Source organism: Coregonus clupeaformis, chromosome 19 (assembly GCF_020615455.1).
Source record: "Coregonus clupeaformis isolate EN_2021a chromosome 19, ASM2061545v1, whole genome shotgun sequence".
Classification (NCBI taxonomy): domain Eukaryota; kingdom Metazoa; phylum Chordata; class Actinopteri; order Salmoniformes; family Salmonidae; genus Coregonus; species Coregonus clupeaformis.
In genome coordinates, this window is record NC_059210.1 from 26,803,400 (window position 1) to 26,830,786 (window position 27,387).

At 42.9% G+C, this 27,387-nt stretch overlaps 1 protein-coding gene across 1 annotated transcript in view; it reads right to left on the reverse strand.

Annotated features, from left to right (window-relative positions):
* The window catches only part of LOC121531750 (A disintegrin and metalloproteinase with thrombospondin motifs 20-like), a 116,743-nt gene that overhangs the window by 22,915 nt on the left and 66,441 nt on the right, over positions 1-27,387 (reverse strand). Inside the window, exons 19-27 of the mRNA XM_041837170.1 lie at positions 24,692-24,818; positions 24,383-24,593; positions 23,919-24,083; positions 21,583-21,753; positions 19,845-20,072; positions 15,952-16,116; positions 15,488-15,751; positions 14,912-15,073; positions 12,509-12,685 (exon numbers count right to left, since the gene is read on the reverse strand). Coding sequence (XP_041693104.1) covers positions 12,509-12,685; positions 14,912-15,073; positions 15,488-15,751; positions 15,952-16,116; positions 19,845-20,072; positions 21,583-21,753; positions 23,919-24,083; positions 24,383-24,593; positions 24,692-24,818 — 1,670 coding nt within the window. The remainder of the gene's footprint in view (positions 1-12,508; positions 12,686-14,911; positions 15,074-15,487; positions 15,752-15,951; positions 16,117-19,844; positions 20,073-21,582; positions 21,754-23,918; positions 24,084-24,382; positions 24,594-24,691; positions 24,819-27,387) is intronic.

A 27,387-nucleotide genomic window follows, 5' to 3' on the forward strand; every position in this document is an offset into this window, starting at 1 on the left:
GCATGTTCATTATGGGACGATCCCATTGTTGTTAGAGTTCTTTGTACTTTAGAGGTGGTTGAACGTCAACAACTGCTCCGTGTGTGTCTCATTAACACATTCCTCCAAGCTGAACGCTCTGTTTACACTGCTGGCTTTTATGGGGGTGATGTTGTTGTGTGTCACTGGTGTGTTTACCAAGCCCGCTATGCTATCTCCCTTTGATTCCACCCCCACTACAGCAGTCTTTTAAGATGTGCAACAATGTTCAATCTGCAGCTGGGCTCAGCGGACTCAAAAAGTGGTTTTAAACCTTGAGAATAACTATGTGTCCTCAACAGTAAAATATACACTACCAGTCAAAAGTTTGGACACACCTACTCATTCAAGGGTTTTTCTTAATTTTTTTACTATTTTTTACATTGTGCAATAATAGTGAAGACATCAAAACTATGAAATAACACATATGGAATCATGTAGTAACCAAAAAAGTATTAAACAAATCAAAATATATTTTATATTTGAGATTCTTCAAATAGCCACCCTTTGCCTTGATGACAGCTTTGCACACTCTTGGCATTCTCTCAACCAGCTTCATGAGGTAGTCACCTGGAATGCATTTCAATTAACAGGTGTGCCTTGTTAAAAGTTAATTTGTGGAATTTCTTACCTTCTTAATGCGTTTGAGCCAATCAGTTGTGTTGTGACAAGGTGGGGGGGGGAGGAGATAGCCCTATTTGGTAAAAGACCAAGTCCATATTATGGCAAGAACAGCTCAAATAAGCAAAGAGAAACGACAGTCCATCATTACTTTAAGAAATGAAGGTCAGTCAATACGGAACATTTCAAGAACTTTGAACGTTTCTTCAAGTGCAGTCGCAAAAACCATCAAGCGCTATGATAACTGTCTCTCATGAGGACCACCACAGGAATGGAAGACCCAGAGTTACCTCTGCTGCAGAGGATAAGTTCATTAGAGTTACCAGCCTCAGAAATTGCAGCCCAAATAAATACTTCACACAGTTCAAGTAACAGACACATCTCAACATCAACTGTTCAGAGGGGACTGTGGCCTTCATGGTCGAATTGCTGCAAAGAAATCACTACTAAAGGACACCAATAATAAGAAGAGACCTGCTTGGGCCAAGAAACACGAGCAAGGAGAGTGATGGAGTGCTGCATCAGATGACCTGGCATCCACAATCCCCCGACCTCAACCCAATTGAGATGGTTTGGGATGAGTCGGATGGCAGAGTGAAGGAAAAGCAGCCAACAAGTGCTCAGCATATGTGGGAATTCCTTCAAGACTGTTGGAAAAGCATTCCAGGTGAAGCTGGTTGAGAGAATGCCAAGACTGAACAAAGCTGTCATAAAGACAAAGGGTGGCTACTTTGAAGAATCTGAAATGTAAAATATATTTATTTGTTTAACACTTTTTTGGATACTACATGATTCCATATGTGTTATTTCATTGTTTTGATGTCTTCACTATTATTCTACAATGTAAAAAATAGTCAAAAAAATAAAATAAAAACCCTTGAATGAGTAGGTGTGTCCAAACTTTTGACTGGTACTGTATATATTTTTCCGTAATAGCAGTGACTACAAAGTCAAAAGACAACTATTATTCCCTGGGCTGGAACACATCAGATATTATATTTGCCCACCAATGGCTGCCTCACAGAGTTCAGCACTGTATATTTTTAAGAACCTAGATTGACTCTGGCGAATATGACGCTGGAGGATGATATGGGAGGAGAACTGAACGTTGCGTGATGTAAACGGCGGTGTCTTTTAATCACGAGAGGATGGGAGGGAGACGTTGGAGCTGAATATGTAACATGATGACAGACATGCCAGCCAGGTACCTAACGTGGAACCTGCAGTACAGAACCCAAACCAGTAAAGGTAGAGCCTAAAAGTCTTCGTATAAAGAGTAATACATTGACGTCTATTGTCCTGCTAACTGACGCCACATCAGAAAGCAGCAGTGTAGAGTGTCTATGGTAAGATGTGAGGTGAAACCTGATAAGCCCTACTTTCAAGGGAGATCTGTTACTTTGAGTAGGTTACCACGCTCTTCTAGGACACTTCATCCATCAAACTCTTTCCCACTGAACCAAGTTTAAAAGAAAAAATGTCTCTTTCATAAAGATGGTGTGTTTAATACAGTCCAACTCCCAAGGTACAGTACATCAACCTGATCGCCACCAACAGGCCCCAACATGAATAATCCCCATCACGTCTCCGGTAAAGACGAGGTGAGAGGAACATGCATTTAAGTCCCATTTCAGAGAGGATTCACCCCGTAAGCTTTAGAGACCTTTCTCTCAGATGTGTTGCAATGCCAGTTGAGAAAAAGCAGCCACTCTTCAGAGGGGACCTGTTCCCGATCATTGGAAGAGCCAGGGAAAGCCTGGGTTAAACGCTTCCAGATTTTTACCCTACATCTCTCATTTTATGTCCCTGCATCCATCCCCAGCTGAAGCGCCAGCAAAACAAATATATGCCTAAACTAGTCTCTTCCCCTCTCTTTATCTTTCTCTCGCTCTTTCTCCCCCTTCTCTGCTCTGTATCCAGAGCTTCTTTGTGGTTGCGAGGTGACTCCTGCTCTCAAAGGTTTGGGCCATTTTATTTCATCACCCTCCGTCACTGAGACTGCATTAGTGGTTATGTCTATATGAGTGAATTCAGAGGACTAGGCCACATACGGTAGAGCCGACTATATATCAAACTCTGAGGTTTGACGTCAACCGTGCTCGATGGCAGATGTCCATAAAGAAAGTAGGGTCACTGGTTTACATAAAATACTTTCTCCACCGCTGACGTTTAATATTTATTTTCCATATGTACCGTATAAATATCTTGTCTATTTCTCTTTCAGTCAAACATGTCAAGATATGCATGTTTTGTTAGTCGATCTGGGATACAAACAAATCAATCTTTGTATGCGAGCCATGTCTTTTGTTTGTCATTTGTTTCTGTTGAGGCCTGGCAACATTATTTAATTGTTCTCTAAATTGCAATAAATTGGAAGAAAGAAAAGCTTGGACACATCAATGTTGGCGGAGAGCATCATGCTATTATTACAGTTGTTTTGGAATGAAATCCCATGCCAAAAACGCATTACTTTGATTTGAAACAGACAGGAAATTGAATAATGGAGAAACTTAAAAAACAACTTCTCTATTTCTCTTCTTTCAATATATACACGTTATGGCTATTCTCCATGTTTTCCAACTGTTTGGCCTTCTGATACAGACTTTATTGCTGCTGTCAAAGCTCTACTTATGTCCAAAGATTTTGCCTCAGATAACATCTAAAAGCAGCATCTGGTTTGGTGCCTCCAAATGCTTAAGCCTCCTGGCATGCCAAATCCTACAAGATACAGCAATCAACTATTGACCAATTCAACTAATGAATTGCATCATTTGGTTTGGTTTAACATCAAATAAACAATCACTAAAGGGCCCAAAATGTAACAGCCTCCTGCTCTGGTTTCCAACATAAGCTATGACAAGAACCATGCTTGAAGAACTGGGACTGAGGGAACCTCCAAGTCTCCAGGTCCTAGCTAGTTCCAGTTGCTCAGTGCTAGACTGGCATATGGGCTGGATCAGGAAACACCAGCTCAATGACGTCACGACCATCTGACCCCAGGGTGACAGGTTTGGGGAATTTGCCTGCAAGTGGCCTCAGGCCAAAGTCAAGTATGTCAATGTTGTGCATGTGTATTTCATTTGAACCAATGCGATCTCTTCAACAGAGATTGCACTCCTTGGGAACCCTCACTCACGGCAGGAAATGGTGTGTTTTCATTAGCAACAAAATAGGCATAAATTACTAAAATGGTGGTGTGTTGGCCAATTCATCACACACTGCATTATTGTTGGTTAATGCTGCTTCACACAAAAAATGTTGCCACTGTTTTTAAAGCAATCATCATTGCTTAAGATGTTTACATTGTTGCTAATCTATTTTGTGTGGAACTTTACTGCTCCCAAACTGTGTTTGACCACCAAAATCTGTGCAATAAATTTAAATGGTTTTCTGTCTTTGGTGAGTCATTCTCTTTGGTATCAGTGAATGCTTACATTACTTGATTGTTAAGTTGGATAAACCCTGACTGAAGAATGCCACAAGACACCATAATCATCTCGCCAGGTAAGTCCATGACAAGGTTTAACCCATACAACTGCCACTTGAGAAAACAAATCCCTTTGTGAAGCATGCCAACATACTGTAAATAAGTAGCCACAAAGATTCCAGGAATTACATATGGAGTCATCTGCAGTGCAGCATCTAACTCATTCATGACTGTTTGTTACCGAATACGGTCTTAATGATTGAAATGCTAATCACTGCAAAAACTTTACTATAGCTTAATAAAGTACTAAATTATTTGAGATCACTGACAAGTGAAGAGGCCACCACTCAAGGTAAGGTAAGGTTCAATTATGCCAACCACAATAAATATTTCAGGCAATCCCAAAGCTATGCTATTTCCTCTCTCTCACCAGACAGACCATAAGCCTGTAATAAACGTGGCGTCTCAACAGGACACCACTTGATCCAGGACTTTCTTTCAACACGACATTTCACAGAAAAGGAATCTAAACTTCCAACTTGTTTAAATTCATTTTATGTAAATGTTATGTGTGATTCACTATGTAACTGAACCGTTTTGTAAAATAATTACCTCAGGGTTTCAGGTTCATATTTACGCTCAATACACTGACTTCCCTGTCGCTGTATGGGTTATGTTGTATGAAAAATGGTCTATCTTAAATTACTATTAGCATAGCTTAGCATACTGCTTAGAAGTGGTGATGGGAGACAGCATTTGACCGCCCTAAAAAAAGAATCATTTGTACAAGCAAAAAATTGGTTATAGATACATGGCTATTAGAGGCCAGTATAAAAGGTAAAAACATCAACTCCATGGTATAGCTGAGGTATTGGCTCTGCTTCTTTTATTTGTCCTGTTAAAATACCCTCCTCTATATTTGGAAGCATGACAAAATACAACAGAAGGCACAAATTTATCCATCAACAATATTCTATAAACACATTTTTCAGGTTTCAATTTCAGACCTCTTCAAATATAACAAGCTTGCCAACATTGATACATACCAATTATTGTTGTAGTAAAACTGAATACTCTGTTGGTCTCCAGCCAAAGGCATTACGGTGAGAGCCCTATTACTACAATTGTATACAGATGTGCCAGTGCCAAAATTTGATTTGGAGTAAGTATGTTTTCTCTTGAGTGTTTGCTAAATAAAATTATTTAAAAAATATATAATAACAATAAAGCCTGCAGTCCGTTTTAGACTATGTGACGGGTGGAAATAACCTTAAAATGATAGGTAGAAATTATACAGACCATATTTACATCAAGCATGTCCCAAAAAGACAGCTAGTGTTTCTGATCATTAGATAGACTGCTCAAGGGAGTGAGGTCAATTGTTGGTCAAATACCAAGGACCACAAACTGAACTACTTTCAACTGAGCCGTGGCTATAGGCTTACGGTGAACAGTACAGTTCTATGACCTCAAGGATGCATACATACAGACAGGAATACTGTACAGTATGTATTAATGAGCAGTTAGGCTAAGCAGTATAGTTTATGACTGGCTATAGCTTTGATCACAATGATACCACAATATACAGTACCAGTCAAAAGTTTGGACATACCTAGTTATTCAACGTTTTTCTTAATTTTTTTAACTATTTTCTACATTGTAGAATAATAGTGAAGACATCAAAACTGTGAAATAACACATGTGGAATCATGTAGTAATAAAAAAAGCACTAAAAATATCAAAATATATTTTATATTTGAGATTCTTCAAATAGCCACCCTATGCCTTGGTGACAGCTTTGCACACTCTTGGCATTCTCTCAACCAGCTTCACCTGGAATGCTTTTCCAACAGCCTTGAAGGAGTTCCCACATATGCTTAGCACTTGTTGGCTGCTTATCCTTCACTCTGCCGTCCGACTCATCCCAATCCATCTCAATTGGGTTGAGGTCGGGGGATTGTGAAGGCCAGGTCATCTGATGCAGCACTCCATCACTCTCCTTCTTGGTAAAATAGCCCTTACACAGCCTGGAGGTGTGTTTTGGGTCATTGTCCTGTTGAAAACAAATGAGTCCCACTAAGCCCAAACCAGATGGATGGTGTATCGCTGCAGAATGCTGTGGTCGCCATGCTGGTTAAGTGTGCCTTGAATTCTAAATAAATCACTGACAGTGTCACCAGCAAAGCACCCCCACACCATAACACCACCTCCTCCATGCCTTACGGTGAGAACTACACATGCGGAGATCATCCGTTCACCCACACCGCGTCTCACAAAGACGTGGCGGTTGGAACCAAACATCTCCAATTTGGACTCCAGACCAAAGGACACATTTCCACCGGTCTAATGTCCATTGCTTGTGTTTCTTGGCCCAAGCATGTCTCTTCTTCTTATTGGTGTCCTTTAGTAGTGGTTTCTTTGCAGCAATTTGACCATGAAGGCCTGATTCACACAGTCCCCTCTGAACAGTTGATGTTGAGATGCGTCTGTGACTTGAACTCTGTGAAGCATTTATTTAGGCTGCAATTTCTGAGGCTGGTAACTAATTAACTATACCTCTGCAGCAGAGGTAACTCTGGGTCTTCCATTCCTGTGGTGGTCCTCATGAGAGCCAGTTTCATCATAGCGCTTGATGTTTTTTGCGACTGCACTTGAAGAAACTTTCAAAGTTCTTGAAATGTTCCGTTTTGACTGACCTTCATGTCTTAAAGTAATGATGGACTGTCGTTTCTCTTTGCTTATTTGAGCTGTTCTTGCCATAATATGGACTTGGTCTTTTACCAAATAGGGCTATCTCCTCCCCCCCACCTTGTCACAACACAACTGATTGGCTCAAACGCATTAAGAAGGTAAGAAATTCCACAACTTAACTTTTAACAAGGCACACCTGTTAATTGAAATGCATTCCAGGTGACTACCTTATGAAGCTGGTTGAGAGAATGCCAAGAGTGTGCAAAGCTGTCATCAAGGCAAAGGGTGGCTATTTGAAGAATCTCAAATATAAAATATATTTTGATTTGTTTAACACTTTTTTGGTTACTACATGATTCCATTATGTGTTATTTCATAGTTTTGATGTCTTCACTATTATTGTACAATGTAAATAATAGTTAAAATAAAGAAAAACCCTTGAATGAGTAGGTGTGTCCAAACTTTTGACTGGTACTGTACTTATAAGCAGACAGCGACCATTGTTATGAATATGGAACAAAAAGTGTTGAGGACTGAATCTATGTAAGTGATAGCCTATATTGAAGTGTTTATGGTAATATGTTTATGTAAAGAGATTAAAGAGATTGAATAGGCTTGGTTCCAATTAGATATAGACATTGGGTAGTTGCATGTATGGATTACCACATATGCAAGTAATGGACCAATATTATTTTGTGTGGTTTTAATTTATGCTGTTTATGCTACGTTAGAAAGCACACTTTTATGATATTCAGAAAAGCTCAGATTGCTGGCTCTCGATGAGATGTATAGACACATGAGGAGGAACTCATTTTTTTTGTTTAAGAAAGGACATGATTGACATTGATTCATTCCTTTCGATCAACAAATATTGCATTATATATTGTGTATGAAATGCTATAGGGATATAATTAAAACTGAAACAATTACCTTGAAGTTTGTGTCTGAAGTTTGTTTGGCCTGTGTACAACTTTTGGGCGGGGGTTCAGCATGCTTTAAAATGTGGGCGTTTATGTCTCAATACTTTTTGCTCAGTGTAGTATATATTTTAGAACGTATTTGGTATAAACTCAAATCAGATAAGCATATAGAGCACATATGATGCTATTTTCTGTACTATGATGAGCATAAAAAGTAAATGCTCAACAATATAACTTCGAAGTTATGGAGCAAATGCCGTTGCCAAAGAATACAACACTTGCCAAGTATTACAGCATGATGCCATATGGAAAAACAACACAAATGTCACAACCTTTATGTTTCTTTAATATTCTTTACAGTTGGAAAAGCTATTTAAACATGTTTATGTATTTTTCGCATGTGAATGAAATAAATAGAAAAAGATTAACAACATTTGAACAGAAAAAAATGAAAGCAAAGCACTGTTGCCCCACAGCACTATCACTAAGCACCTTGGGTAAAAAAGTTGGAGCCGCGAGGGGCGACTGGGCTGAGTAGGAGTCTTGGATGGAGTGAATGTCTTGGGACAGACACAGAGGAAGGAGGAGAGGACAAAAGAGCCCAGAGTGGACCTCACAGGAGAGCTTACGGTCAACACAAACACAGAGCCATTTTGGTAACACTTCAAATTAACTATGTGTCAGAAAGACTTGACCTTGTTGTCACACACATGACATGACACCTTGTGAAACCATGTTTCACTTACTAGTGTTTTGTATACTGTCGTAGGCACAGGAGGTTGGTGGCACCTTAATTGGGGAGGACGGGCTCGTTGTAATGACTAGAGCGGAATCAGTGGAATTGTGTCAAATACATCAAACACATGGTTTCCAGGTGTTCGATGCCATTCCATTTGCTCCATTCTGGCCATTATTATGAGCTGTTCTCTCCTCAGCAACCTCCTGTGGTCGTAGGACATCAAATACAATATATGTTGACTGGCTGGCTAGCCATCAATCAAGATGTGGTAGTTGGACATGAATTGTATTGAAATGTATGGAGCAGTTATCGGATGCCAGGTCAGGTTCATGATAGCATTACGAAGGTTATGACAGATAGTTCAACCCAAGTGTTACATATATCTAAACTGAAACAAATAAAACATTAAAGCTGCAACAATGAATAAACTATTGTAAACAAAAACATACTTTTCATTTGAAAAATCCTTCAGAAATATAAAAACTGGCCCCAGAAAAAGTGAAACAGCAACAAATGACTACAATATCATGAGAGGTATTTGTGTGCTTCAGTTGGTACGAGATATGCAGATGCAAATTCAGTTAGTTGTATCTTTTGAGCTATCAGACTAAGATGAAAGCCACATCTACAGTAAAAGCCACATCTACAGGAAGTTAATCTACAATACAATTGTAGAGCTTTAAAAACTGGATTGCATAGTTTGATGTTTGTGCACTATAATAGACTGCATTTATCTTGATACTGCATTAACATACAGTGCATTCGGAAAGTATTCAGACCCCTTCCCCTTTTCCACATTTTGTTACGTTACAGATTTATTCTAAAATTGATGAAATTATACTTTTTTCTCATCAATCTACACACAATACCCCATAAAGTGAAAACAGGTTTAGAATTTTTTGCATATTTATTTACATAAGTATTCAGACCCTTTGCTATGATACTCGAAATTGAGCTTAGGTGCATCCTGTTTCCATTGATCATCCTTGAGATGTTTCTACAACTTGATTGGAGTCCACCTGTGGTAAATTCAATTGATTGGACATGATTTGGAAAGGCACACACCTTTCTATATAAGGTGCCACATTTGACAGTGCATGTCAGAGCAAAAACCAAGCCATGAGGTCGAAGGAATTGTCCGTGGAGCTCCGAGACAGGATTGTGTCGAGGCACAGATCTGGGGAAGGGTACCAAAAAAATTCTGCGGCATTGAAGGTCCAGAAGAACAAAGTGGCCTCCATCATTCTTAAATAGGAGTTTGGAACCACCAAGACTCTTCCTAGAGCTGGCCGCCCGGCCAAACTGAGCAATCGGGGGAGAAGGGCCTTGGTCAGGGAGGTGACCAAGAACCCTGATGGTCACTGACAGAGCTCTAGAGTTCCTCTGTGGAGATGGGAGAACCTTCCAGAAGGACAACCATCTCTGCAGCACTCCACCAATCAGGACTTTATGTTAGAGTGGCCAAACGGAAGCCATTCCAGTAAAAAGGCACATGACAGCCCGCTTGGAGTTTGCCAAAAGGCACCTAAAGGACACTCAGACCATGAGGAACAAGATTTTCTGGTCTGATGAAACCAAGCGTCACGTCTGGAGGAAACCTGGCACCATCCCTACAGTGAAGCATGGTGGTGGCAGCATCATGCTGTGGGGATGTTTTTCAGCGGCAGGGACTGGGAGACTAGTCAGGATTGAAGTGAAAGATGAACGTAGCAAAGTACAGAGAGATCCTTGATGAAAACCTGCCCCAGAGCGCTCAGGACCTCAGACTGGGGCGAAGGTTCACCTTCCAACAGGACAACGACCCTAAGGACACAGCCAAGACAATGCAGGAGTGGCTTCGGAACAAGTCTCTGAATGTCCTTGAGTGGCCCAGCAAGAGCCCGGACTTGAACCCGATCGATCTCTGGAGAGTCCTGAAAATAGCTGTGCAGCGACGCTCCCCATCCAACCTGATAGGGCTTGAGAGGATCTGCAGAGAAAAATGGGAGAAACTCCCCAAATACAGGTGTGCCAAGCTTGTAGCGTCATACCCAAGAAGACTTGAGGCTGTATTCGCTGCCAAAGGTGCTTCAACAAAGTACTGATTAAAGGCTCTCAATACTTATGTAAATGTGATATTTAAAAAATATATATACATTTGCGAAAATGTCTAAAAACCTGTTTTTGCTTTGTCATTATGGGGTAGTATGTGTAGATTGACGAGGGGGGAAAAACAATTGAATCCATTTTAGAATAAGGCTGTAACGTAAAAAAATGTGGAAAAAGTCAGCTATATGACCTGTGAATAAGTTCAACAATAAAACATTATAGTGACTCTGTACTGAACATATTGGCCAACCTACTGTTATGTCAGTCTGTTAAGAGCCCCTACAGTCAACTAATCACAGTTAAAGACAAAATGACTAATTCTCTGACATCAAAATGGCCGACTGGTGTTTCTATAGAAACCCAACTGTAAACAGCATTTTGATGTAAATGTCTCCTTTACTTTAGTGTAGTTTTACAGTAGAGACAAAGTGCTCACCATACAAGGCAAACGTTCAAATTGTTTGTGCCACTATGACCAATTAACACACTTATGAGAAGACAGGAAATGTACAACACGTGTACTGGTGAGGGTGAGAGTCTATTCTGAGGTGATGTTGAGTGTTTTGCGGAACCAGTGATCCCTGTACGATGTTCAGTTTTGTTATACCAGAAGTGGAGAAGGTGAGTGCCTGGCCGTTGTAGCTACTGTACTAGTTAACATGACTTTATGCACCTGATATTTGCCTTGCATAGGCATTATAGCTTTTTTCCTATTTCAGTAACAGTATTTGTCTAAGCATTTCAAATATCTGCCGATTCAAATTTAACCCTAAAATAAAGTGTTATATCTAGACTATCTATAGTGTCCTATATTTACTGTTTTTAATTTAGTTAATTATAATTAATTGGCAGTTAATGAGTTAAAACTTTGGGTGCACACCTTACTACATGAGGGCTACACAGGGATGGTAGAACTGTGAAAACATCTTAAATATAACATTCTAAGAGAGATGACACTATTTTGAAAACTGCATTTCACCCTTAATTTATGAGTCTTTAAAAAAACTATTTTCATAACATTAAAAATACTAACAAAACATACTGTTGTTTTTAAAATATGTTCCTCTGTACAAACTGTCATTGCTTTTTAAATGGTTTTTAATTTAACTAGGCAAGTCAGTTAAGAACAAATTCTTATTTACAATGACGGCCTACACCGGCCAAACCCGGACGACGCTGGGCCAATTGTGCGCCGCCCTATGGGACTCCCAATCACGGCCGGTTGTGATACAGCCTGGAATCGAACCAGGGGGTCTGTAGTGACGCCTCAAGCACTGAGATGCAGTGCCTTAGACCGCTGCGCCACTCGGGAGCCCAATTGTTCATGCGACTTAAAAGATCAGACCGAAAGCACCAGTAGAAATATTAAATATCATATTCAATTATGAAACCTTGATACTAAAAAATAAAATCATACTGTACAAAGACACATACACAAAATACAGTAACAGTCATTTGTTGCTGTTTGATAAAGTAATAATATTAAAAACTCTTATACACAAATATACACTTGTGTACTTCGGTTACAGGGTGAGACAGCAATCACAAAAAAAATGTACTTCACGCTTCACATATGAAATAAATATATTTTGTGTTATTCATTCGCCTCTACAAATATATGGCATTGTTGGACAACATTGTCCTTCTAATTTATAGTTTTAATTTGGAGCCTAAGTTCCAAATGGGAACCATGTGTTTCTGATGATTCCCAATGTGGAGCAGCATTCTGTGTGTGTTCTCCCTCTCCCTTGTTTCTAATCAGCACCATGCCAGTGCAGTGTGGGTGGGCTAGGGCTAGCGCTGATGCTAGCACTCCATTGACTCTCCTACAGAACTCCTAAAACACAGTAAGCTAGCCGCTAGCCTCTAGCTGCTAGTTGCTAGCGGATAGCCATTAGTACACTCCCTGTAATTTAAGCACACCCCCATGTCTACTCACGGTGACGCGCCCCAGTGAAGGAAGAAGTCAAGGAGGAGTTAGGAGAAGAGGAAGTACTATCGTACCGGCTTCCATGGTCGGCGGTGCCAGGATGCGCTGCCTGGGCACAGGTGCAGGTTGCACTGCTCCATGTCGGGAGGCTTGTCCAGGATGTCACAGTTGTGGTCGTTGAGTCTTTGACCGTTGGGCCGCTGGCATACCACCTGGCGTGTCCTCCTGCCTCCGCCACACGTCTGGGTGCACTGAGAGGGGACAAGGGAAGAGGGGGTCACTTAGTATTCAGCAAGACTATAGAGTTAAAGGCAGGCTACCAAGTACAGTATATCAATAGTTCTTCTTTCAGGGCAGGATTAGATGATGAAGAGGTGCAGAGGAAAGGAAGCCACTTTAGACTATTGAGATGCATGCCCAGGAGTCTGAAATGGGTATCTATAGTTTAGTATTGTACTGTATTGTTGTAGGATAGTTTAATAGAAGCAGATCTGTTTAACCTTTTACTGCAGTGGGCTAAATCAGGGTCACACAGTGTTTCTTGGTAGTCTTAAACAAATCTACTTTGAAACAGAAGTATACACCTCACACACATGGTTATGGGCTTAAAAGAAGACACCCGTACCATGTCAGATATAAATGTATTCAATTTTGAGTTTGCATCCCAATAGTACAATTGATATACAGTGGGGAAAAAAAGTATTTAGTCAGCCACCAATTGTGCAAGTTCTCCCACTTAAAAAGATGAGAGAGGCCTATAATTTTCATCATAGGTACACGTCAACTATGACAGACAAATTGAGGAGAAAAAATCCAGAAAATCACATTGTAGGATTTTAATGAATTTATTTGCAAATTATGGTAGAAAATAAGTATTTGGTCACCTACAAACAAGCAAGATTTCTGGCTCTCACAGACCTGTAACTTCTTCTTTAAGAGGCTCCTCTGTCCTCCACTCGTTACCTGTATTAATGGCACCTGTTTGAACTTGTTATCAGTATAAAAGACACCTGTCCACAACCTCAAACAGTCACACTCCAAACTCCACTATGGCCAAGACCAAGGAGCTGTCAAAGGACACCAGAAACAAAATAGTAGACCTGCACCAGGCTGGGAAGACTGAATCTGCAATAGGTAAGCAGCTTGGTTTGAAGAAATCAACTGTGGGAGCAATTATTAGGAAATGGAAGACATACAAGACCACTGATAATCTCCCTCGATCTGGGGCTCCACGCAAGATCTCACCCCGTGGGGTCAAAATGATCACAAGAACGGTGAGCAAAAATCCCAGAACCACACGGGGGGACCTAGTGAATGACCTGCAGAGAGCTGGGACCAAAGTAACAAAGCCTACCATCAGTAACACACTACGCCGCCAGGGACTCAAATACTGCAGTGCCAGACGTGTCCCCCTGCTTAAGCCAGTACATGTCCAGGCCCGTCTGAAGTTTGCTAGAGTGCATTTGGATGATCCAGAAGAGGATTGGGAGAATATCATATGGTCAGATGAAACCAAAATATAACTTTTTGGTAAAAACTCAACTCGTCGTGTTTGGAGGACAAAGAATGCTGAGTTGCATCCAAAGAACACCATACCTACTGTGAAGCATGGGGGTGGAAACATCATGCTTTGGGGCTGTTTTTCTGCAAAGGGACCAGGACGACTGATCCGTGTAAAGGAAAGAATGAATGGGGCCATGTATCGTGAGATTTTCAGTGAAAACCTCCTTCCATCAGCAAGGGCATTGAAGATGAAACGTGGCTGGGTCTTTCAGCATGACAATGATCCCAAACACACCGCCCGAGCAACGAAGGAGTGGCTTCGTAAGAAGCATTTCAAGGTCCTGGAGTGGCTCTAGCCAGTCTCCAGATCTCAACCCCATAGAAAATCTTTGGAGGGAGTTGAAAGTCTGTGTTGCCCAGCGACAGCCCCAAAACATCACTGCTCTAGAGGAGATCTGCATGGAGGAATGGGCCAAAATACCAGCAACAGTGTGAAAACCTTGTGAAGACTTACAGAAAACGTTTGACCTGTGTCATTGCCAACAAAGGGTATATAACAAAGTATTGAGAAACTTTTGTCATTGACCAAATACTTATTTTCCACCATAATTTGCAAATAAATTCATTAAAAATCCTACAATGTGATTTTCTGGATTTTTTTTTCTAATTTTGTCTGTCATAGTTGACGGGTACCTATGATGAAAATTACAGGCCTCTCTCATCTTTTTAAGTGGGAGAACTTGCACAATTGGTGGCTGACTAAATACTTTTTTTCCCCACTGTACATCACAGAAGACTGAAATATAACAAAACCGTTTGACATAGAAACACTGGATTTTCTGTAGAAACAAAAAGAACAAAGTATGAAATTATGAAAAATATTAATAACATTCCACCCACTAGGCCACTAGGTCATTTGACTGCAGGAAAGGGACTATGGATGTACGTAGTCCTTGTAGTGCCTGTGTCCTCACCTCTCCCCAGACGCCGTAGTTCCACAGAGGGCAGGGTCCTGAGTCGCAGTTCTTGGACTCGGCAGGTTTGACCCTCTCGTCACAGTGGCTGGTGCTGCGGCCCTCTGCATCCTGACACACCACCACCCTCCTCTGGAAGCCCCCCGCACAAGTACTGGAACACTATGGATGGGCACAGAGTGTGTTACAGACAGAAGGAAACATACAAACACACACATGACCAACTTTGTACAGACTAGCTGCAATCTCAACCAAAGCCAGCTGTGGAGTTACAGTACACTTGGTCCACACATAGATGGAAAACATCAGTCTTAGAATTATAACGTGACACATAGAACAGTCTTGAACTAGGCCAATTAGTGACACATCACATCCTTGCTGTCTCAGTAAGAGATTTCTACGTGAGATACAGCAGCACGCAGTTAGACAATTAAGTGAGACAGAGCAGTGAATGGAGATGGTATCGAAGAGCCAGGGGTTTTTCTTGACCATGTGACCCAACCAGGAAAGATACTCTCCCCTGGTCCTGGTCAGGTGACATGGTCAGGTGACATGGTCCTATGGCTCTGTACATACTCCTCCCCAGGGTCCCGTCCTCCACTGGTTATCTGCCGAGGGGACGTTCCAGCTGCTGTGTCCCGGGTGGCTGGCGGGGTTGTGGGGGCTGTAGGGCTGGTCGTTGGGCCTCTGACGGTACACGGAGGGGCAGGGGGCGGCTGTACACTCCTGCTCTGTGCTGGGCCTCTCGTCCTGATCGCAGAAGGACTCATCCACCTGGTGGTGGTAGTTACTGCACACCACCTGCCTGGTGGCCCGGCCCACACCACACGTCACTGAACACTGGACAGAGAATAGACACAAGGTCATATCACTGAACACTGGGCAGAGAGCAGAGAGAAGATCAAATCATCAGACATTCATAGTGAAAAAGCTCTTCATAAGTGAAGCATTCTTTCAGTAGTAAAGGCAACTTTACTACAAAATAGCTGTTCATATATATTTATACTAATAGAGTTGAAAAAATTACAACTATAACTTACAGGAGACCACTCCCAGGAGCGCCACTGGCCACACGGGCTGAAGCAGGCTGAGGATTCTGGGGGCCGGGGCAGCTGGGCACAGTAGGACTCGTCTGCCACTCCACCCTGGGCATCCCGACAGCTGACGTAGCGGGCACGCTTCCCTTTCCCACAGGACACAGAGCACTGAGACAGGCACACAGAGGAACACATACAAATGTAAGATCAGACATACAGTAAAAGCATTGTGTCAAACTTTCTCCCTTCTATATCTAATACTACAAATCAAATAAATTCTTATTTGTCACATGCTTTGTAAACAACAGGTGTGTACTAACAGTGAAATGCTTACTTACGGGCCCTTCCCAGCAATGCAGAGAGAAAGAAAATAGAGAAATAATAAAAAAGTAAAACACGTAATAACAAAAGCAATAATAAATACACAATGAGTAACGATAACTTGCCTATATACAAGGGGTACCAGTACCGAGTGGATGTGCAGGAGTATGAGGTAATTGAGGTAGATTTGTCCATGTAACTAGGAATAAAGTGACAGATAGTAAACAGTAGCAGCAGCGTATGTGATGAGTCAAAAAAAGGTTTCTGCAAAAAGACAATGCAGATAGCTAAATAGTTAATAAAATAGCTACACGGACTAACTATTTAGCAGTCTTACGGCTTGGGGGTAGAAGCTGTTCAGGGTCCAGTTGGTTCCAGACTTGGTTCATCAGTACCGCTTACTGTGCGGTAGCAGAGTAAACAGTCTATGACTTGGGTGGCTGGAGTCAATTTTTAGGCCCTTCCTCTGACACCGCCTAGTATAGAGGTCCTGGATGGCAGGGAGCTCGGCCCCAGTGATGTACTGGGCAAAATGCACTACACTCTGTAGCGCTTTGCGGTCGGATGCCAAGCAGTTGCCATACCAAGCGGTGATGCAGCCAGTCAAGATGCTCTCAATGGTGCAGCTGTATTACTTTTTCGAGGATCTGAGGACCCATGCCAAATCTTTTCAGCCTCCTAAGGGGGAAGAGGACTTGTAGTGCCCTCTTCACGGCTGTGTTGTTGTGTTTGGACCATGATAGGTCCTTAGTGATGTGGACCCCGAGGAACTTGAAGCTCTTGACCCGCTCCACTACAGCCCTGTCGATGTGAATGGGGGCGTGCTCTACCCTCCGTTTCCTGTAGTCCATGATCAGCTTCTTTGTCTTGCTGATGTTGAGGGAAAGGTTGTTGTCTGAGCATCACACTGCCAGGTCTCTGACCACCTCTCTATAGGCTGTCTCATCATCGTCGATTATTTGGGCCTACCACTGTCGTGTCGTCAGCAAACTTAATAATTGTTTGAGTCATGCGCTGCCACGCAGTCGTGGGTGAGCAACGAGTACAGGAGGGGACTAAGCACGCACCCCTGAGGGCCCCCGTGTTGAAAGTCAGCGTGGCGGATGTGTTGTTGCATACCCTCACCACCTGGGGGCGTCCCGTCAGGAAGTCCAGGATCCAGTGGCAGAGGGAGGTGTTCAGTGTTCAGGGTCCTTAGCTTAGTGATGAGCTTGGAGGGCACTATGGTGTTGAACGCTGAGCTGTGGTCAATGAACAGCATTCTCACGTAGGGCAGGTTGGAGTGCAATAGAGATTACGTCATCTGTGGATCTGTTGGGATGATATGTGTTATTGGAGTGGGTCCAGTGTGTCTGGGATGATGGTGTTTACGTGAGCCATGACCAGCCTTTCAAAGCATTTCATGGCTACATATGTGAGTGCTATGGGGCGATAGTAATTTAGACAGGTTACCTTGGCGTTCTTGGGCACAGGGACTATGGTGGTCTGATTGAAACATGTAGGTATTACAGACTGGGTCAGGGCAAGGTTGAAAATGTAAGTGAAGACGCTTGCCAGCTGGTCAGCGCATGCTCTGAGTATGCATCCTGGTCATCCGTCTGGCCCTGCGGCCTTGTGAATGTTAAAGGTCTTACTCACATCGGCTATGGAGAGCGAGATCACACAGTCATCCGGAACAGCTGGTGCTCTCATGCATGGTTCAGTGTTGCTCGTGGCTGGGTTTCCCTTTGTAATCCGGGATAGTTTGCAAGCCCTGCCACATCTGACGAGTGTCAGAGCCGGTGTAGTAGGATTCGATCTTAGTCCTGTATTGACGCTTTGCCTGTTTCATGGTCCGTCGGCGGGCGTAGCAGAATTTCTTATAAGCGTCCGGGTTAGTGTCTCGCTCCTTGAAAGCGCCAGCTCTAGCTTTTAGCTCAGTGCGGATGTTGTCTGGCTTTTGGTTGGGATATGTAGGTACGGTCACAGTGGGGACGACATCGTCAATGCAGTTATTAATGATGTCGGTGACTGATGTGGTAAACTCCTCAAATTGAGTCCCGGAATATATTCCAGTCTGTGCTAGCGAAACAGTCCTGTAGCTTAGTATATCAACTCATTCGCCTCTATAACAAGTCTCTTTCTACAAGTGTTTGAGACATCACTTCAGCCACTTACTCTGTAACTGTAACTAACTGTATTTGTGTGAATAATTTGTAATTAATTCTCTCTATCGTCATAAAAGACTGCTCCATAAGGTTTTCACCTGGTGATCTTCTAGCTGCACCCGAGCGAACTCAACAGGAGGACATAGTGAACATTACCAAGGGGTAAATACCTAATGCAATCAAAAGGCACCATCTAAAATACACATGTAAATACAGTATCCCAATCGTAATGATGACACCCAATTATCCATGTCTTCACACGAGAGGATGACAGTATCACTTCTGAGGGGAATGTGTGTTTTTTCTGAGGGACCACACTTGCCTCCTCTTAGACATGCGAGCTCACAGCCTCTCTGTCAGACACACTGATAGTCTGAGATTCATGTTTGAAACCCAAGCCTGGTGTTTAGACAGAGATCTGTTTTTCATTTGCACTGGAAAACAATGCAAAGCATTACAGACAGACAGAAGCCTCTTAGCCTAGACCTAAACAAGGCTGACTGACTGCTGAGACTAGGGTGAGGGAGTGTGTGTGTGAAGCAGGGGTGTGCTGCATTCTATAAACCAGTGTACCAGTCTGAGGGGTAGTGATGGTGAGGCAGAGTGAGCTACTGTACATGAGTGTGTATGAGCCTATGGGTGAGTGTGTATGAGCCTATATAAGGGTGAGTGTGTATGAGCCTACATAAGGGTGAGTGTGTATGAGCCTATATAAGGGTGAGTGTGTATGAGCCTACATAAGGGTGTGTGTGTATGAGCCTATATAAGGGTGAGTGTGTATGAGCCTATATAAGGGGTGTGTGTGTATGAGCCTACATAAGGGGTGTGTGTGTATGAGCCTACATAAGGGTGAGTGTGTATGAGCCTACATAAGGGTGAGTGTGTATGAGCCTATATAAGGGTGTGTGTGTATGAGCCTACATAAGGGTGAGTGTGTATGAGCCTATATAAGGGTGTGTGTGTATGAGCCTACATAAGGGTGAGTGTGTATGAGCCTACATAAGGGTGTGTGTGTATGAGCCTACATAAGGGTGTGTGTGTATGAGCCTACATAAGGGTGTGTGTGTATGAGCCTACATAAGGGTGTGTGTGTATGAGCCTATATAAGGGTGTGTGTGTATGAGCCTACATAAGGGTGTGTGTGTATGAGCCTATATAAGGGTGTGTGTGTATGAGCCTACATAAGGGTGTGTGTGTGTGAGCCTACATAAGGGTGTGTGTGTATGAGCCTACATAAGGGTGTGTGTGTATGAGCCTACATAAGGGTGTGTGTGTATGAGCCTACATACGGGTGTGTGTGTATGAGCCTATATAAGGGTGTGTGTGTATGAGCCTATATAAGGGTGTGTGTGTATGAGCCTATATAAGGGTGTGTGTGTGTATGAGCCTACATAAGGGTGTGTGTGTGTGAGCCGTTGCCGTGCTCACCGTGGTCCAGGAGCCGTATCTCCACTGTGTGAAGAGCTGACCAGAGGTGTCAGGGCGGACGGTGCTGTGTGGAGGAGAGGCCCAGGGACACGGCGCCACCTCACAGTCCTGGCTGTCCCTGGGTCTGGATGCAGCGTTACACTCCCTGTCATCCACCGTGTCACCATACGCCCCTGACACACACCTCACAGCCCGCATCTGGTAACCATGGCCACACGTCACCGCACACTGCAACAACACACAGGAGAGAGACACACAGGGTCAGACAATGGTCTGAGTCTCCAAAAGGATTGACAGTAAAACCTTGGCTGGCACAGAGTCTAGCCCAGCTAAGCCCAGTCTAACTCAGTGTAGTTTAAGCCTACTACCTCCCCAGAAGTCCACCTTACATTTACATTTTAGTCATTTAGCAGACGCTCTTATCCAGAGCGACTTACAGTTAGTGAGTGCATACATTTTTAAAAATATTTTTGTTCATACTGGCCCCCCGTGGGAATCGAACCCACAACCCTGACGTTGCAAACGCCATGCTCTACCAACTGAGCTACACGGGACTACCCCAGATCTCTGCGTGTGTGTGTGCGTGTGTAGGGGTGCACATTTGGTGTTGAGAAGGTGGAGGAAGTGCTGCAGGATAGGTTTATTTGAGCAGTAGATTATGATTACATAGGCAATAACAGACAGATACTGTATATACCAGCTCTGTCAATAGAAGTATCTGAGTATCCCGCCCACCAACTCGTTCAGTTGAGTCAATGAATGGTCACTCATCATTCATTCATTCATTCATTTCAAACTATATCTCCAGACCAGGTGTGCGAATAGTAGAGGTCTTCATGGGTCTAGGTGGACCAGATATACCTGAGACCCGACCCGGGTCTGAAATTCTAACTTTTCCCTCGGGTCAGGGTTGGGTCCTGTTTGATTGTCATCAGGTCTTCGGTCTATGTAATTACAGCTGAGTGGATCAGAACGGACCCGATCACGGCTCTGCATAGCTTATAACATATTTATTTTACGCTAATAAGGTTAATTTATTGACTTATAGACGGCTTAGCCAACATATAAAGACTTACTTGTTAACCAGAAGAGCAACTTGGCAGAAAAACATATTATTTTGTCACTTGGGTCCAATCGGGTCTGGTCTAGGTCGAGTTATCCCCAGGTCCATTCGGGTTCGGGTCTGATTGTTCTCAGGTCCATTCGGGTCCCCATTTTTTTATTTTTTATGATTGGGTCCATTCGGGTCATGTCTGATTGCCCTTGGGTCCGTTCGGGGCCGGGTCCAACTTCTTGGACTCGTGAAGACCTCTAGCGTATAGACTGAGAGTATTGGACTAGCAGACTCAGAAGGTGTGTGTGAGTGTATGTGTTCTAAGGCATTGGGGAAACCAAATAGCCTGGTGAGTTATGGAGCGGTGTGCTCTGACTTGAGCTGCCATTTCCTCCCTAGCGCTTTAACTCTGCTCTCATATCCTGTCGGAGTAAATCTGACCCCACACACAGACACACTGACAAACACCACTTAAACACACTGGGAAAGAAGGGGATACACGGTATGTGCAGCCAGACATAAATAACACACACTATAATGTTACATCCTCCAACATTCATTATTGCACATATACTCCTATGCACACACTAAGATTCAAACAGACGCACACCAAGAGTCTGATTCTGTCAGACACACGCACACACAAGCACCCACCCTTACACACACAGACCCATCTGGACTCACCGGTCCCCAGACTCCGACCTGCCAGGAGGCACACTCTGGCAGCTCACAGCTCCCCACAGCCGGAGGCTTAGTGTTCGGGTCACAGAAGTGTTCGCTCAGCTTCTCCTCTCCTAACCCCATGCTACAGGACACCTGCCTGTGCCTCATCCCCTTCCCACACGTCACCAAGCACTGGGAGGGGACACAGAGGGAAAGATAGGATGTAGGAGGAAGACTAATAAAGTCAAGTTGGTCACAACAAAGAGCTGTCGATCGACGTTTGAAAAGGTCCTGAGGACGTCTATATATGCCTTTGTCTGCGCTCACCAAAAAAACAAAAAAAAACACAAGATGGCACAGCACTGGGCTCAAACTAACGAGGCTCAAAGCTTAACCCTTTGAGTTGTTTCTGTTTTAACCCTGTAACCACGTGGAATTAATGTGTCAAAAATCGACGTTCATCCAATTACGGCAAATTCCGAAGTGAAACTGCGAGATCAGGTTGAATAAAGTATACACAAGTGTTTGTGTGTATGAAGGGCATGTGTGAGTGGGGGAGGGTGATTGTGTGTGTGTAAAATGTTATCCTCAAAGTGTGTGTGTGCATGTGTATATGTTAGACCAAATGTGTGTGCTTTCATTGATACGTACAGTGGGGAGAACAAGTATGATACACTGCCAAATTTGCAGGTTTTCCTACTTACAAAGCATGTAGAGGTCTGTAATTTTTATCATAGGTACACTTCAACTGTGAGAGACGGAATCTAAAACAAAAATCCAGAAAATCACATTGTATGATTTTTAAGTAATTAATTTGCATTTTATTGCATGACATAAGTATTTGATCACCTACCAACCAGTAAGAATTCCGGCTCTCACAGACCTGTTAATTTTTCTTTAAGAAGCCCTCCTGTTCTCCACTCATTACCTGTATTAACTGCTCCTGTTTGAACTCGTTACCTGTATAAAAGACACCTGTCCACACACTCAATCAAACAGACTCCAACCTCTCCACAATGGCCAAGACCAGAGAGCTGTGTAAGGACATCAGGGATAAAATTGTAGACCTGCACAAGGCTGGGATGGGCTACAGGACAATAGGCAAGCAGCTTGGTGAGAAGGCAACAACTGTTGGCGCAATTATTAGAAAATGGAAGAAGTTCAAGATGACGGTCAATCACCCTCGGTCTGGGGCTCCATGCAAGATCTCACCTCGTGGGGCATCAATGATCATGAGGAAGGTGAGGGATCAGCCCAGAACTACATGGCAGGACCTGGTCAATGACCTGAAGAGAGCAGGGACCACAGTCTCAAAGAAAACCATTAGTAACACACTACGCCGTCATGGATTAAAATCTTGCAGCGCACGCAAGGTCCCCCTGCTCAAGCCAGCGCATGTCCAGGCCCGTCTGAAGTTTGCCAATGACCATCTGGATGATCCAGAGGAGGAATGGGAGAAGGTAATGTGGTCTGATGAGACAAAAATAGAGCTTTTTGGTCTAAACGCCACTCACCGTGTTTGGAGGAAGAAGAAGGATGAGTACAATCCCAAGAACACCGTCCCAACCGTGAAGCATGGAGGTGGAAACATCATTCTTTGGGGATGCTTTTCTGCAAAGGGGACAGGACGACTGCACCGTATTGAGGGGAGGATGGATGGGGCCATGTATCGCGAGATCTTGGCCAACAACCTCCTTCCCTCAGTAAGAGCATTGAAGATGGGTCGTGGCTGGGTCTTCCAGCATGGCAACGACCCGAAACACACAGCCAGGGCAACTAAGGAGTGGCTCCGTAAGAAGCATCTCAAGGTCCTGGAGTGGCCTAGCCAGTTTCCAGACCTGAACCCAATAGAAAATCTTTGGAGGGAGCTGAAAGTCCGTATTGCCCAGCGACAGCCCCGAAACCTGAAGGATCTGGAGAAGGTCTGTATGGAGGAGTGGGCCAAAATCCCTGCTGCAGTGTGTGCAAACCTGGTCAAGACCTACAGGAAACGTATGATCTCTGTAATTGCAAACAAAGGTTTCTGTACCAAATATCAAGTTCTGCTTTTCTGATGTATCAAATACTTATGTCATGCAATAAAATGCAAAAGTTGAAGTGTACCTATGATAACAATTACAGACCTCTACATGCTTTGTAAGTAGGAAAACCTGCAAAATCGGCAGTGTATCAAATACTTGTTCTCCCCACTGTATATAGTTTATAAAGCATGTATATACAGTATTTATGTGTGTGTTATTATGTGTGTAGGAATGTTTATATAATGTGTGTTTATAGACGTGTTTAGTGTGTGTGTGTGTGTGTGTGTGTGTGTGTGTGTGTGTGTGTGTGTGTGCGCGTGCATGTGTGTCCTGTACCTCACTCCACTCGCTGGCTGACCAGCCAGGGCAGGCCTGGTTGTTGCAGCTCTCGGTGACCAGTCTCTGGTAGTCACTACACTCCCTGTCCACTAGTCTCCTCCCCAGATTGTTCATACAGTAGGAGTCCCTAGTACGAGCCCCGCGACCACATGTCTTAGAACACTGCACATGTCACAACACATTAGAATCAGCATTAGATTCACCATTCAACTTGTACTGCACAAAAGCCTAACAAAAGCACTGCACCAAACGTATAAAATACCCACTTTTACCTTGAGTCTACATCATGTTCATTTATAGTAACATGGAAGCAAAAGTCAAGTAACATCTGTCATGCATGAGAAGACAAAGAAAATAGGCTTTTTTCAAGACAATGTGCAATAGCATCACATAATGAAAACAAGTATTATAATCATCTTTCACTTAGATGATGTGTGTCTTTGACTGTTGTTTCCACTGACCTGGGACCAGTCGCTGTACTGCCAGCTCTTGAGCAGACAGTCGCCGTGGCAGGCCTCTCTGGCCTGGGGTTTGGGTAGGTCAGAACAGGCCCTACCCTCCACCCTCTCACTCTGCCTCTTCACCGAGCTGTACCTCATACACTGCACGTCCAGAGTCCGGTAGCCAGGGCCACACTTAGCAGAACACTCACTCTTCCCTGCTACATGCCACCTGCAAACAGGCTATATGGGTTAGTTTAGGTTTAACAGATATACAGTGAGAGTGTGTGTGTTTGGTTGTGGTGTGTGTGTGTGTTTGTTTGTATCTACCGGAGTTCACAGTCAGTGTTACATGGCTCAGTGCCAGCGTTGGGAGGGGTTAGATGCTCACAGCGCTGGTCAGAAACCCCCAGGTGGTCACTCTTCCTCACACATGCCGCCTTGCGCCGTCGCTCACCTACACACACACACATCAGGGTTTCTGTTAGGAAAATGTGACCAGGAAGATTTTAATTTATCGGCCATTTGAGAAATTTACCGGACACATAAGCATTGGGTGCATAACCCATTACGTTGTCCACCCACGGTGCTCAGAATGACAGAAATCACATTTAGATTATGGTAATGCATCTTAACAGAACACGCAACTCATGTCATTTTCAAACATTTGCCAAAATGTAATTCGCGGGAAAACACCATTCTAAACAGCGCACCTGATAACGGTTCCATATGTGACTGAACGTAGAAAGAGGGGGAATCTGAAGATGCAACAACTAGGATGGGTTGCTAATATGACTAGGATTGTGCCTTTGGCTTCTGGACAATAAAATAAAGTTGATATGAAAAGCAATTGAACAGGAGAGAAATGGCATAGGGGTCCAATAGAGTCCAATAGATAAGTAAATAAATGTCCCAACATTATATAATTACTCCTGTCTATACAGAAGGAAGTAAAATCATAAAAAATACTTCACCAGAAAGCATGACTTAGCCACAGAGGAATCGAGGATCATTAGTTTCTTTTTTTTTAAATAGCTGTGGATTGTTTCAAATCACAAGCTCGTAGGCCTATGCCTATTTGGGAAGCCGCAATTTGGGCAGTGCGCGCGGCAATAGATTTAGCTGATTATTGAGTTGCGGCTGTCAGTGAAAACATCTAAAATATGTGTGAAGATAATGTGTCTTGAGTATAATTTAAAATGTTGAGACAAGAAGGGGAGGGGAGTCTCTCCCCAGAATGGCTCAGCTGACTCCCGCCAATTCTTGTGCATTCATTGTTTCATTGTCATGAGTAGTAAATGTACCGTTAATCCCCATCATTTGGTTACATACATTTACTGTTCTCAATCTCGGAGTGGAAACGTTGTTTGCAGAGTTCACAACCTGCTAAACTTGTGAGAAACAAGTTTTTGTTTATTTCATAACCAACATTTCCGAGATTTGTCATTTTTAAAATTATATTTTGTTTGGACTGCTCCATGTGAGCAATGAACATGTGTCTGGTTTCTCTGTCCTCATAATGTTGAGGGAGCACGCGCCTGAGCACGCATAGAAGTACCTGGACTGCTGCGCGGAAATGTAGGAAAGTGGTTTTTAAACATCCATTATGAATGATATATTAAAACCATAGTTCCTCACAGTAAGTCTTTCCAACAATCTCCCCCTCAATAATCACCAATCCTCGTTGTGAAAGAGCAATGGAAGTTATAGGCCTACTGCTGCATTGGCCTATAGGCTATGAGTTCAACGCCCTCATTTCTTTAGCCGCCAATGGATCACGGTGTTTCAATGTGTCCATATGGCATTTTAATTCAGATTTTTATGATTAACCACGTGACAATGATTTTGAGAAACGAAAACACTTATTGAAATGAAACAGTTTCACGAAAATGTGCATATGAAAATCATAACAGGCACGCAGAATGGTAAAAATGGTAGGATAAATTGTAAGCTTCCCAAAACTTGAAACTCACGCGCCGCCTATGAAGTCTTTATAAAATAATTGCCTCCATGTTTCCGTGGTAGGATGTTGCCTATTGGCTACTTTGAAGCAAGGTAAGACATGCCTCATAATATGAAATAAAACATTCAGGTTTCAAACAGTTAAGTATGTTTTCAAAATGCATACTGCCTCCAGCTCCCATTGTAAAGTGGTGGGTGACACGCTGATAGCCTGTTGCTTTCACTTGAATGGTGAATGGGACATGCGCTTTAATTAACCAGTTGAGAAATACAAATAGTAGCTCTTTTTAATCGTGCACCAAAACAGTTTTGAAACACGAGATTGCATTTAGAATTGCATTTAGAGTTATACGAACAAATATGAAAATGTATGCACTCACTACTGTAAGTCGCTCTGGATAAGAGCATCTGATAAATTACAAAAAATTTAAAATGTAAAAAAAAATTTGCTCAATGAATGGGCTTATTAAAGCACATGTTTTCCTCCAATAGCAACCAGCTGAGGAGCTGCAGGAGAAATCCAGCTCAAAATAGTCTCTGTGCACGTGTGATAGTTGTGTTGGATAAATAAGATACATGATAACTAACGAAAATACACACAAGCCAATTTAATTCCACTAATTGATGTAAATTAGACCGATAAGCATGATGGCCAAATGTATTTCCATCTACTGGTATTTCCATCAATGAATAAAAAGCATTATTTTGCAATGGGATTTATTTTTCTACTGGTCATATTGTCTTTAAAAATTAAATAGAAATCGGCCAAAAGCTAGCAATTGCCGGACACACATAGGCAAGGTTTGAATTAGACCCCATCTGGCTAAAGGATCGACTGCCAAGGATCAACTTCCTGTCATTTGGTCCCAGTCCTAATGGTCTTAGTAGGGCTGGGATCAAACAGTTTCAACTGGATCCTGCTAAGGATACTGTATGATCTGAGACAAAGGAAGTATCAGCCCCTGCTTCTAGGCTCAGGGGGTGGAAGGTGTACTGCAGGAGTCCCCAATTACATTCAGCCATGGTCCGGTATTTTCTTGAGCATAGTTACAAAGCATAGTTAT